Source organism: Polyodon spathula, chromosome 31 (genome assembly GCF_017654505.1).
Source record: "Polyodon spathula isolate WHYD16114869_AA chromosome 31, ASM1765450v1, whole genome shotgun sequence".
Taxonomy (NCBI): Eukaryota; Metazoa; Chordata; class Actinopteri; order Acipenseriformes; family Polyodontidae; genus Polyodon; species Polyodon spathula.
In genome coordinates this window covers 618,992-631,164 of record NC_054564.1, presented here as the reverse complement: position 1 = coordinate 631,164, position 12,173 = coordinate 618,992, and the positions used below count along the sequence as shown (strand labels likewise).

Genomic DNA, 12,173 nt, shown 5'->3' with positions numbered 1-12,173 from the left:
TCCCCTCCTCAGGTATGCCGGTCGTGACCCCGCCGCAGCCCCTGCCACTGGTAACAAACACACTCACCTGCAGGAGCTGAAGCGCTTTCTGGACACGACCTTCAACCTGGAGGCCTTCAAGGGGCTCTCCTAGAGGGGTCCCCCATCCCCCCACACTGTCCACACTCAGTCTTCAACATGGGGGGCCTTCGAGGGTCCCCCCCCCTTCCCCCCCACACACACTCTGCAAACTCACCTCCACTACTCCTGTCAGCCTGTCCATCCGCCCAGAAAAAATTAAACTGCAAACGAAGTCTAGGGTGTGGTTTCAAGCTCATGGCGCTTCAGTTTTGTCCTCCTCGACAGTGTCTGACTCCTGGAGCCTAAGGGACGCCAGCACTGTAGTCTGTGCATGCTACTGCCATCTTACATCCTGCTCCTGAATCATCTGTATTATTATTATTATTAATTATTATTATTATTGATATTATTATTTTGTTTGCTTTTTTTCAAAAACAAAATATATATTACAAAGGGATAGAATAAATAAACACACACACGAAACAAACCCAAAGAAAACATGACAGGTGGATAAGACTTTTTCGCAAATCAATCAGTCATAAAAAATCAACCAATGCAGAATTAATAATAATACATAAAAAAAAACAAAAAACAAAAAAAACACTGAAGCAGAAATCATGCGACGTACAGAATGAACAGACCGGTCACTGGGCAGGCAAAGGTGTCTCCCGTTGCCTCTCCTTCCATCCGAAATGCATCGTTTCAATACAGAAAATAATGCATTTACACACACACACACGCGCAAGCTGTTAACAAGCAAATCTATTTATCTGTCTATCTAGATATGGCTATAGATGGATAGAGAGATGTATAGATGGATATATAGATAGAGATCTATATATATCTGAGTGCAGTTTGTACATTTTGTGAATTAGGGAATTTTCTATTTGAGTGCTCTGTGTGTATGTATATGTATGTGTGTGTGTGTGTATATATATATATATATATATATATATATATATATATATATATATATATATATATATATATATATAACTCAACAAAAAAAAAACAGGAAATAAAGTAAAAAGTAGAAGTGTTGAGTTGGCAGGATTTTTCCCGAGGGCTGGATTGAACTCTGCAGCTCGGCTGCCATGGAGTGGAAGAGGATATGAACCGGCTCTTTTAAACGAAGGAAAGAGCTGTGCTGTTGCCTGCATGCTTTGAGAGAGCTTTGGTTTGAGGTCTGGGTTACAGAGCAGTTCGCAGTGTGTGTGTGTGTCCGTGTGTGTGTTTCTGTTACTGTGGTACGGCGCTGTGCGTCTGTCCTCAGCGTCGCAGTACCAGCAGCTCGACCCTGTGCCAAACCCAAGAGAAACTAAACGGGGCGGCTTTACCTAAAGGAAAATGAGATCGAGGAATCGCCACTCGCGTTAGGAAAGATCTTTCTGGGATACAAGCTGATTTTATTTATTTTCATATGTGGGTGATTTTAAAAGGTTTTTTTTTTTCTCATTGTGATTCTTTTTTGCTTCATTCAATAAAAGGCGTTATCTTCTCCACTGGCATCCGTGTGAATTTGTCTTGCGTTGCTGTCGATATTGTATACCAATAATTAGCGAATTAAACAACTCCCCTCAGAGCAGCACAATGCGCTGCGTGTATACCCAGAGAGAACGAAGCTGCTTGTATTTACACAGCGTTGTTTATTTTCGTGGTAAACACGAACGAAGCTGCTTGTATTTACACAGCGTTGTTTATTTTCGTGGTAAACACCACAGTGTACAGCATGCACTTCCACACACACAGGAGTTCTGTGTAGCCAATTGGAGGCAGTGATCGCTTGAGAACATTAATCTGCATTCCCCATCCCCCCCCCCCATACCTTATCCTTCCAAGCAATACAAGCCAAGAAGCTTCATTAAATCATTAGTTAGTGGATAGTCTTAGTATTTTATTTATATATATATCAAAGAAAAAATCAAACACATCCCATCTCTATCTGTATTACAGTCATGTATGCATTCTCTGTTCTCCTTCACTGAGACTCCTGCACAAAGGCATTCAGGTTTTAAATCAATTATATACATATATATAGGCCCAGCTTTTGTTTGATTTATTCCCAGTCAATCACATTGGTTGAAATAAAAATCCCAATTTGGAAGCAGTTTATGTTTATCAGTGGAGTAGCTGTATGTTTACCAGTTTTTACAGGCCATGTCTTTTTCACAGGCTAACTAACCGTGCCAAACCCTTCTGGTCCAGTCTCTTGCCCGCCCCCGGTTCAGTGATCAAGGCTGGACCTGCCAGAGGCTGATTGTTAACTGGCTGGCTGTTTTAATGTCGGCTTTTCAAATCTGCGTAGGACTGGTAGATAAAACCATAAAGGTCCCCTGCTGGATTGTAGCGCCTTCTTTCACAGAACTTCTTCAGTACGCTGTAGAGTTTACCTGGGAGAGGGTGAGAGAGAGAGGGGAGTGGGGGGCTGAGTGCTGTGTTGCAAGTCCTGTAACAGTAACAGCACTCAAGTCACTTTAATTCAGCTCATGGAGTTCTTTCGGAGCGGTTCTGTTGGTCCAATGGGGAGTTATTACATTTTTGTTTTCTACAGAGTCTGCCTTGAGCTTGTCTGGAGAATCCCAACCCAGGGCACTGAAGATCATTCTACTTAAATCACGTGCCGACAGACAAGGCCGGCTATTGGAGCAGCAGGAGTCAGAACCACGCAGAATGATTACATCAAGGGAAATACGAAGAACCCATTAGATGACATTCAAAGTAAACTCATGATAGCCACTGGACCCCGTCAGTATTTCCACACCTACAGGAACAGATCCCCAGCACGCCACAGCTGCCTTTGTGTTTCTTACCGACTGTGAAGTGCTGTTTTTGCAGGAAGTTGTGCATGTTCCAGATCTCCTGCACCAGCTCCTTGTTACCAAAGGTGAAGTACACAACATCTCTCCTCGCCTCTGAGGCCGCCATTATCTGAATGAGAGCTGGGGTAAGGAGGGAGAGGGCAGAAACAACAGTCCATCACGCTGCTGAAAGGACATGAGGCGCTTCATCTGAGGGAAGTTGTTCTCTGCTGTTCTGATTTTAGGGTTAACATCCGTATCTATTAAACACTCGACAGCACTGAACTGAGAAATAATAAAGAAACTTCAAATGAGGACACTGATAATGACTTCTAGTGGAAACGTTTGCCTGTGAGTTTACACTGAAGACGCAGAGTTTCTGATGCGTGTGAGTTTGGACCTGCCCTGTTCTGATTACCTGATCGGTGGCCCGGTGAAGTTTAGATAAACCTCTTTATTTGTCACTATATATATATATATAATTATACAAAATGTAAACCCAACGAAGAAGTAAACGTGCTGAAACCGCCGCACCTTTCAGCTTGCTGTCTCCATTGAAGGCTCCACAGCCCCAGTTCCCAGTCGCCACAGAGGGGTAGCCCTGTGCTTGAACCCGGGATCTGAACCCACAGTACGCCTGGGAGAGACAAACACAAGAACAGCATTACAGAACACAGACCCTCTCAATCAGCAGGACATGTTCACTGATATAGAGACACAGGGTCAGAGGGACATGTTCATGTTCACCGATATAGAGACACAGGGTCAGCAGGGACATGTTCACCGATATAGAGACACAGGGTCAGAGGGACATGTTCACCGATATAGAGACACAGGGTCAGAGGGACATGTTCACCGATATAGAGACACAGGGTCAGAGGGACATGTTCACCGATATAGAGACACAGGGTCAGAGGGACATGTTCACCGATATAGAGACACTGGGTCAGAGGGACATGTTCACCGATATAGAGACACAGGGTCAGCTGGATATTTGAAATTATTAAACACAGTTCCATTCTACTGTTAATTTTGCCATTAGTGAGCGGGCGTGACTTCTTGTCGTCTTGTTGCTGAGCGGAAAGTTGTTTTTTTATTGCAGGGCTGTATGAATCGTCACACAGGCCCGCGGCACCACCTTGTTGAGCTCCCTCTCCACGTTTCTCATCTCAAACTGCTGCTGTTCACTTTTGAATTTGATGGCGTCAATGGCAATGATTGTAGTGCAGCGTCTCAGCCACCCGTCCCTGCATGGATCAGCAAGAGGAGACACAGACCAGACACTGAGACACTGTTCATATATACACACAGAGATCAGACACTGAGACACTGCACACACACAGAGATCAGACACTGAGACACTGCACACACACACACACAGAGATCAGACACTGAGACACTGCACACACACAGAGATCAGACACTGAGACACTGCACACACACACACACACAGATCAGACACTGAGACACTGCACACACACACACACAGAGATCAGACACTGACTGAGACACTGCACACACACACACAGATCAGACACTGAGACACTGCACACACACACACAGAGATCAGACACTGAGACACTGCACACACACACACAGAGATCAGACACTGAGACACTGCACACACACACACAGAGATCAGACACACACACACACACACACACACACACAGAGATCACACACACACACACACACACACACACACAGAGATCAGACACTGAGACACTGCACACACACACACACACACACACACACACACAGAGATCAGACACTGAGACACTGCACACACACACACACACAGATCAGACACTGAGACACTGCACACACACACACAGAGATCAGACACTGAGACACTGCACACACACACACACACACACACACACACAGAGATCAGACACTGACTGAGACACTGCACACACACACAGAGATCAGACACTGAGACACTGCACACACACACACAGAGATCAGACACTGAGACACTGCACACACACACACAGAGATCAGACACTGAGACACTGCACACACACACACAGATCAGACACTGAGACACTGCACACACACACACACACACACACAGAGAGACACACACACACAGAGACACACACACACACACACACACACAGATCAGACACTGAGACACTGCACACACACACACAGAGATCAGACACTGAGACACACACACACACACACAGATCAGACACTGAGACTGACACTACACCACACACACACACACACACACACACACACACACAGATCAGACACTGAGACACACACACACACAGAGAGACAGACACTGAGACACTGCACACACACACACACACACACACACACACACACAGATCAGACACCCACACACACACACACACACACACACACACACAGATCAGACACTGAGACACTGCACACACACACAGAGACACCACACACACACACACACACACACACACACACACACACACACACACACACACACACAGATCAGACACTGAGACACTGCACACACACACACACACACACACACACACACACACACACACACACACACACAGTGAGACACTGACGTGTTTGCACACACACAGAGATCAGACACTGAGACACTGCACACACACACACACACACACACACACACACAGAGATCAGACACTGAGACACGGCACACACAGATCAGACACTGAGACACTGCACACACACACAGATCTGACACTGAGACACTGTACACACACACACACTAGGGAGGGATAGTGAGAAGGGTGTGTACCTCTCTGTGGTGTCTGTGTGAGGCCCCACCCAGCGGTAGGTGTCGCTGTAGCCAGTGTACTCGCTGTAGCACTGGGGCCCTGGAGAGATGGAGAAACACTGAGACAGAGACTCAGAGAGAGAGAGGCAGGCAAGCACGCACACACACTCACACACACGCGCACACACTGACACTCAGGCAGAGCTGTACCAGTGATACACAGCACGTCCCGATCGCTCAACTTCTCAGTGAAGAGTCGAGACACGATGAGCTCCGTGTGGGTCAAGAACCGGATCTCCTCCTGAACCAGACCAGAACCCAGAACCCCCCCGCCGACCATCGCACAGGCGAAGTCAACCTGCAACAGAGCAGAACCGAGACACAGACAGACCGGGTCAGAACAGAAACCAGAACCAGAACCACCCCCATCGACCATCGCACAGGCGAAACCAACCTGCAACAGAACCAGACACTCGCACTCACACTCACCTGGAGCATTCCCTTCCCCTCCTTCTCAATTGCACCCTCTGAAGTGATGTGAAGTTTACTGATCTTGGAGTCACAGCTGAAAGAGGAGGAACAAAAACAGGAACAGAATCAGAAGAAAACGGCATCTGTACTGACATACTAAAGGAAAAAACCACCACAAACCAGCCAGTCAGTGAGCCAGCCAGCGACACAGACAGACAGAGAGACAGTGTGCTACTGTACCGCTGTGCAGTATATCGGTGTGTAATGAAGACCTGGAGTCCATTATCATTACAGTTACAATTGCGATGACAGTGGGGGGGGGGCACTGAAAGCGGTCGAAGGTACGAGAAGAAGGATCACTCGGTGTGAAACACAACATGGGACTGACAGCGGCTCAGCCTGGAAACGGGTGTGATTGAACCGCGATCCATCAACCATGTGGTCTCATTGCAATTTCAATTACGCAGGTGTGCCAAGATTCAAATACAATTACTAATTACACAGTTATGATTGCAACTGGACCCCAGGGCCTGATGCACTGCCAATGGGAATGCATATTGTATTCATTATTTTGATATAAACAGGACATTAAAGTGTGATACCCTGCTGTGGACTGTTGTTTGAGGAAGTCAATGTATTTATGAAGTAGGTGGTAGAACACTATGACTACAACTACTAATAATAATATAAGGAAGATATTGAAAGACGCGAGGCTGGCAGCTCACTGTATCCAGTCATGTGGTCCTACAAGGCTTCGTCTCTCGAAGGTCACCAGACCCTGCGGAGGCGTCTCTGTGAGAGGAGAGAGGAAGCACACGCGGGGCTCAGTTCACTGGTCTCGCCCCTAGGATCAGAATACATGTGCAGGGTCATTTTGCAACTTTCCTGCACGCTTTTCCCATGGTTACTGTGACTTTGTTTATGCTGGTTTGCCATCTTTTAATATGCTTTACCACACCTATCTGGGCTTCACAATGCTGAACCTATGCTTTACCAAGCTTTCACTGTGTTTACTACACTGTGCTGTGCTTCACTGTGTTTATTACACTGTGCTGTGCTTCACTGTGTTTATTACACTGTGCTGTGCTTCACTGTGTTTATTACACTGTGCTGTGCTTCACTGTGTTTATTACACTGTGCTGTGCTTCACTGTGTTTATTACACTGTGCTGTGCTTTCACTGTGTTTATTACACTGTGCTGTGCTTCACTGTGTTTATTACACTGTGCTGTGCTTCACTGTGTTTATTACACTGTGCTGTGCTTCACTGTGTTTATTACACTGTGCTGTGCTTCACTGTGTTTACTACACTGTGCTGTGCTTCACTGTGTTTATTACACTGTGCTGTGCTTCACTGTGTTTATTACACTGTGCTGTGCTTCACTGTGTTTATTACACTGTGCTCTGCTTCAATGTGCTTCACTGTGTTTATTACTGTGCTTCGCTGTGCTGTACTACACTGTGCCGTGCTTTTACTATGCTGTGCAGTACCTGTAACACTCCTGAAGTACTGGAAGATTGTCTTCAGTTTTTCTTGCTTCCTTTGTGAACTCTCTCCAAACAGCCTGTTGAGAAAGATTTTCTTTATTCATTCAGTGCACTGCGTGACTGAAACGCTGGTCTAGTGCATTAACATGAACCCGCTAGCGCCACCTAGCCCCCCCCAGACAGGAGCCCAGGCCCTGGTACTCGCTGTCTCTGACCTGTTGAAGTTGATGGTGGGGTAGTTGCTGTACTCAGCTCGCGGGTGGGTGGAGTTGCGGTGAGGGAAGGTGCAGAAGAAGGCGTTGGCCAGGAGACAGGAGATCTGTTCCTGAGACAGGGTGAGGGAGTGATTCATGCCCTGCTTCAGGAGGGGGATAGTCTAGAAGAGAAAGAGAAAGACAGGGTGAGATACAGATGTAGAGAGAAATCAATAAATAAATAGGACACTAAATGAAACAAGTGAACTGTTACTTTGGGGCAGATGTCTGGTAGCTTGAGAGCCAGCTCAGCCATGGCCTTCACAACCCTAAACAGCTCGGGTTTGGATCCCCCTTTCTGTGGAGAGAGGGAGAGGAACTGAACTGAACTGAGTAACATTTCTACAAGAATGCTGCACACAATGCAGTCTGACAGACACACGCATTGCATTTACACATTGCAATGCTACCTTACAAAAGTTTACCACAGTAAAGCTGCAGTTTTCCCATGATTTTACTATTCATCTACCATGTTTTTAATATGCTTTACCAGACCTCTCTGTGCTTTACAATGCTTCCCTATGCTTTACCAGACCTCTCTGTGCTTTACAATGCTTCCCTATGCTTTACCAGACCTCTCTGTGCTTTACAATGCTTCCCTATGCTTTACCAGACCTCTCTGTGCTTTACAATGCTTCCCTATGCTTTACCAGACCTCTCTGTGCTTTACAATGCTTCCCTATGCTTTACCAGACCTCTCTGTGCTTTACAATGCTTCCCTATGCTTTACCAGACCTCTCTGTGCTTTACAATGCTTCCCTATGCTTTACCAGACCTCTCTGTGCTTTACAATGCTTCCCTATGCTTTACCAGACCTCTCTGTGCTTTACAATGCTTCCCTATGCTTTACCAGACCTCTCTGTGCTTTACAATGCTTCCCTATGCTTTACCAGACCTCTCTGTGCTTTACAATGCTTCCCTATGCTTTACCAGACCTCTCTGCCCTTTACAATGCTTCCCTATGCTTTACCAGACCTGTGGGAAACTTTTCTAAGTCTACAGCGCTAGTATAGAGCTGAGCAACCAACCTCAAAAAATAAGTGCAGAGCATCAAACTTCCACTCGTTCTTGTAATTCACATTGTAGGACTTGATCACCTCCTGCAGAAAACAGAGAAACAGTCCAATGAGAGAAAAATGCAAAACTAACATGAGGACCTGGAGTATTGCACCAGACCAGCCTGTCACCTTGCTCTGGAGGCCTGGGTTCCAGGCTCGGGGGCTAGGTGGCGCTAGAGGGTTAATGTTACTGCACTAGACCAGCCTGTCACCTTGCTCTGGAGGCCTGGGTTCCAGGCTCGGGGGCTAGGTGGCGCTAGAGGGTTAATGTTACTGCACTAGACCAGCCTGTCACCTTGCTCTGGAGGCCTGGGTTCCAGGCTCGGGGGCTAGGTGGCGCTAGAGGGTTAACGTTACTGCACTAGACCAGCCTGTCACCTTGCTCTGGAGGCCTGGGTTCCAGGCTCGGGGGCTAGGTGGCGCTAGAGGGTTAATGTTACTGCACTAGACCAGCCTGTCACCTTGCTCTGGAGGCCTGGGTTCCAGGCTCGGGGGCTAGGTGGCGCTAGAGGGTTAACGTTACTGCACTAGACCAGCCTGTCACCTTGCTCTGGAGGCCTGGGTTCCAGGCTCGGGGGCTAGGTGGCGCTAGAGGGTTAATGTTACTGCACTAGACCAGCCTGTCACCTTGCTCTGGAGGCCTGGGTTCCAGGCTCGGGGGCTAGGTGGCGCTAGAGGGTTAACGTTACTGCACTAGACCAGCCTGTCACCTTGCTCTGGAGGCCTGGGTTCCAGTCTCGGGGGCTAGGTGATGCTAGTGGGTTAATGTTACTGCACTAGACCAGCCTGTCACCTTGCTCTGGAGGCCTGGGTTCCAGGCTCGGGGGCTAGGTGGCGCTAGAGGGTTAATGTTACTGCACTAGACCAGCCTGTCACCTTGCTCTGGAGGCCTGGGTTCCAGGCTCGGGGGCTAGGTGGCGCTAGAGGGTTAACGTTACTGCACTAGACCAGCCTGTCACCTTGCTCTGGAGGCCTGGGTTCCAGTCTGGGGGGCTAGGTGGCGCTAGTGGGTTAATGTTACTGCACTAGACCAGCCTGTCACCTTGCTCTGGAGGCCTGGGTTCCAGGCTCGGGGGCTAGGTGGCGCTAGAGGGTTAATGTTACTGCACTAGACCAGCCTGTCACCTTGCTCTGGAGGCCTGGGTTCCAGGCTCGGGGGCTAGGTGGCGCTAGAGGGTTAACGTTACTGCACTAGACCAGCCTGTCACCTTGCTCTGGAGGCCTGGGTTCCAGGCTCGGGGGCTAGGTGGCGCTAGAGGGTTAATGTTACTGCACTAGACCAGCCTGTCACCTTGCTCTGGAGGCCTGGGTTCCAGTCTGGGGGGCTAGGTGGCGCTAGTGGGTTAATGTTACTGCACTAGAGCAGCCTGTCACCTTGCTCTGGAGGCCTGGGTTCCAGGCTCGGGGGCTAGGTGGCGCTAGACCAGCCTGTCACCTTGCTCTGGAGGCCTGGGTTCCAGGCTCGGGGGCTAGGTGGCGCTAGACCAGCCTGTCACCTTGCTCGAGGTGCTAGTTTGGTAGATGAAGCGTTCCCTCGCTCGTCGCTTTCTCCTACCTCAATGGTTTCAGATTTAGTGACGTTTGACAGCTTGTTGAGTTTCTTTCTTATCAAATCCCAACGGAGTTTATCTTCATTCCGAAACTAAAAGGCAAAGGATAAAAGAGGAAAGGCTGTCATAGTGAAAGCCAGTTTTCCCAGCCTGAAGGAGCTGTGTGATTTCTCGGTGGCCGCGTGATTCTCCTACCGGCCCTTGCTTGGTGAAAGTGTTCCTCACGGAGTACGGCATTTTCACATGGTCACTGTTCCACACGCTGGCTCCAGGCTGCGGCCGCAGCTGCTTATCCGTTTTGAAACCCTGAACCTGCCCAGGCAATAAATAAATAAACAAATAAAGACTAGGAGTTGCAAGCAACTTTACAGCTTCCAATTAGTGCTTGTGAAATGTGAGCATTTTGATTGGCTGCCATACGTACAGTTATCTTTAGTAATGTACATCAAACAAGGGTAAATGAACAAGCATGTCTATATAGACCTCCTTACTGTACAGTTTCATACTGGCATTTGACCAAATTCAGAAAAACTACATTCAGTACAGTTGCATGGAAATGCAAGCTTTGATTAAAATGTCTCTTTGCTTTGCACAAAATAGGCATCTCGCTTTTACATTTTTAAACTGATGATCTCTTTACCTCTCTCACAGTGACACTGATAAATAGAACAAAGGTACCCTATACAGCCTGGGACGTATTGCTTTCACTTCAATAATGTTACAATAATTTCCCCAGCACACCCCTTATTGTATGTATGTGTTAGTAGGGAAGTGTGCCTACTTGTCTATCCGGTTTGGGGTTTTTGTTTTGTGTGCTTCCTTGCTTCCCTCCCCGTTTCCAGTGCTGCTCACACTGTCGGAGCAGCTCTAAAAGAAGGAGGAGCACGGCAGGTATGGCTGGCTTGCTCAATCGCTCTGGTGTATCTGTTGATAAGGACATACTGTGTGCTTCGCTGAGAGTGTAGATCTGCACTCAGAATGACAAGGAATTGTAAACGTTCAAACCACAGCAGAATCTAAGTGTGTTAATATCAGCGTTCGCCTGTGTTTTATTCACACTTAACGACAACGAATATGTTTGTAGGTGTTCGAAAGACACTCTGCTTGATTAACCAGCGAGCATTTAGAAACATGCTTGATAATGTTGTGTTAGCCTACCATGTCAATGAGACTCAGTCAAGTAGACAAACTCTTCAGCCAGTCCCTTCTTTCACTAACAATATAAAATATATATGAGACTCGTGGCAAAGCCAGTGAGCTCTCAACTGTGGGGGGCTGTACTGGATGGTAAGCTAACTCAGTGAATGCCTCACATTGATGAGCACAGTGTGGCTGGGTCCGAACTGCAGCTCTCCAGGGTCCTCTCTGTACTCTGGGGCTCTCCTCATCGACGCCAGCTTCTCCCCCAGACACGCTGCCCCCCTGCTGGGGCTGACCCCCCCTCCCTGGGACATCTCCACTTCCATCAACGACTCTCTCGTCGACTCCTTCCTCTCTCTCATCAGCTCCTTCCTCTCTCTCGTTGGCCCCTCCCTTTCTCTCTTCAGCCCCTCCCCCTCTTCTGTCGACCCCTCCCTCTCTTTTGTCGACCCCTCCCTCTCTCTCGTCGGCTTCTCCCTCTTTCTCATCTCCTCCCTCTCTTCCCTCCTCTCCCCCTTCTGCTCATCCTCCTCCCTCTCTTCCCTCCTCTCTCTTCCCTCCTCTCCCCCTTCTCTCATCCTCATCCTCCTCCTCTCTTCCCTCCTCTCCCCCTTCTCA

The 12,173-nt window shown here is 48.0% G+C and overlaps 2 protein-coding genes across 2 annotated transcripts in view; one reads left to right on the top strand and one right to left on the bottom strand.

Annotated features, from left to right (window-relative positions):
* Positions 1-1,560, top strand: part of LOC121303098 (2-oxoglutarate dehydrogenase, mitochondrial-like) — a 32,878-nt gene extending 31,318 nt beyond the window's left edge. The window contains exon 23 of the mRNA XM_041233547.1: positions 13-1,560. Coding sequence (XP_041089481.1) covers positions 13-133 — 121 coding nt within the window. The 3' untranslated portion in view covers positions 134-1,560. The remainder of the gene's footprint in view (positions 1-12) is intronic.
* A 373-nt stretch (positions 1,561-1,933) lies between these two features.
* pargl (poly (ADP-ribose) glycohydrolase, like) lies at positions 1,934-11,946 on the bottom strand. Its single transcript, XM_041233556.1, has 15 exons — positions 11,729-11,946; positions 10,611-10,727; positions 10,421-10,507; positions 8,836-8,907; positions 8,022-8,105; positions 7,769-7,929; positions 7,557-7,630; positions 6,792-6,858; positions 6,085-6,160; positions 5,806-5,953; positions 5,617-5,695; positions 3,997-4,105; positions 3,393-3,495; positions 2,871-2,999; positions 1,934-2,450 (listed from the first exon to the last, which is right to left on the bottom strand). Exons 1-15 carry the CDS (start codon positions 11,915-11,917, stop codon positions 2,338-2,340), a joined length of 1,608 nt encoding a protein of 535 aa, XP_041089490.1. The 5' UTR covers positions 11,918-11,946; the 3' UTR covers positions 1,934-2,337.
* Positions 11,947-12,173: the final 227 nt, after the last annotated feature.

Excerpts from the sequence above, each read along its gene's own strand:
- pargl (XM_041233556.1), bottom strand. The coding sequence starts at position 11,917 with ATGAGAGAGAGGAAGGAGTCGACGAGAGAGTCGTTGATGGAAGTGGAG. Across the intron at positions 10,508-10,610 it reads CTTTCACCAAGCAAGGGCCG|TTTCGGAATGAAGATAAACT; the intron begins GTAGGAGAATCA and ends TTTGCCTTTTAG. Across the intron at positions 5,954-6,084 it reads AGGGGAAGGGAATGCTCCAG|GTTGACTTCGCCTGTGCGAT; the intron begins GTGAGTGTGAGT and ends GCTCTGTTGCAG.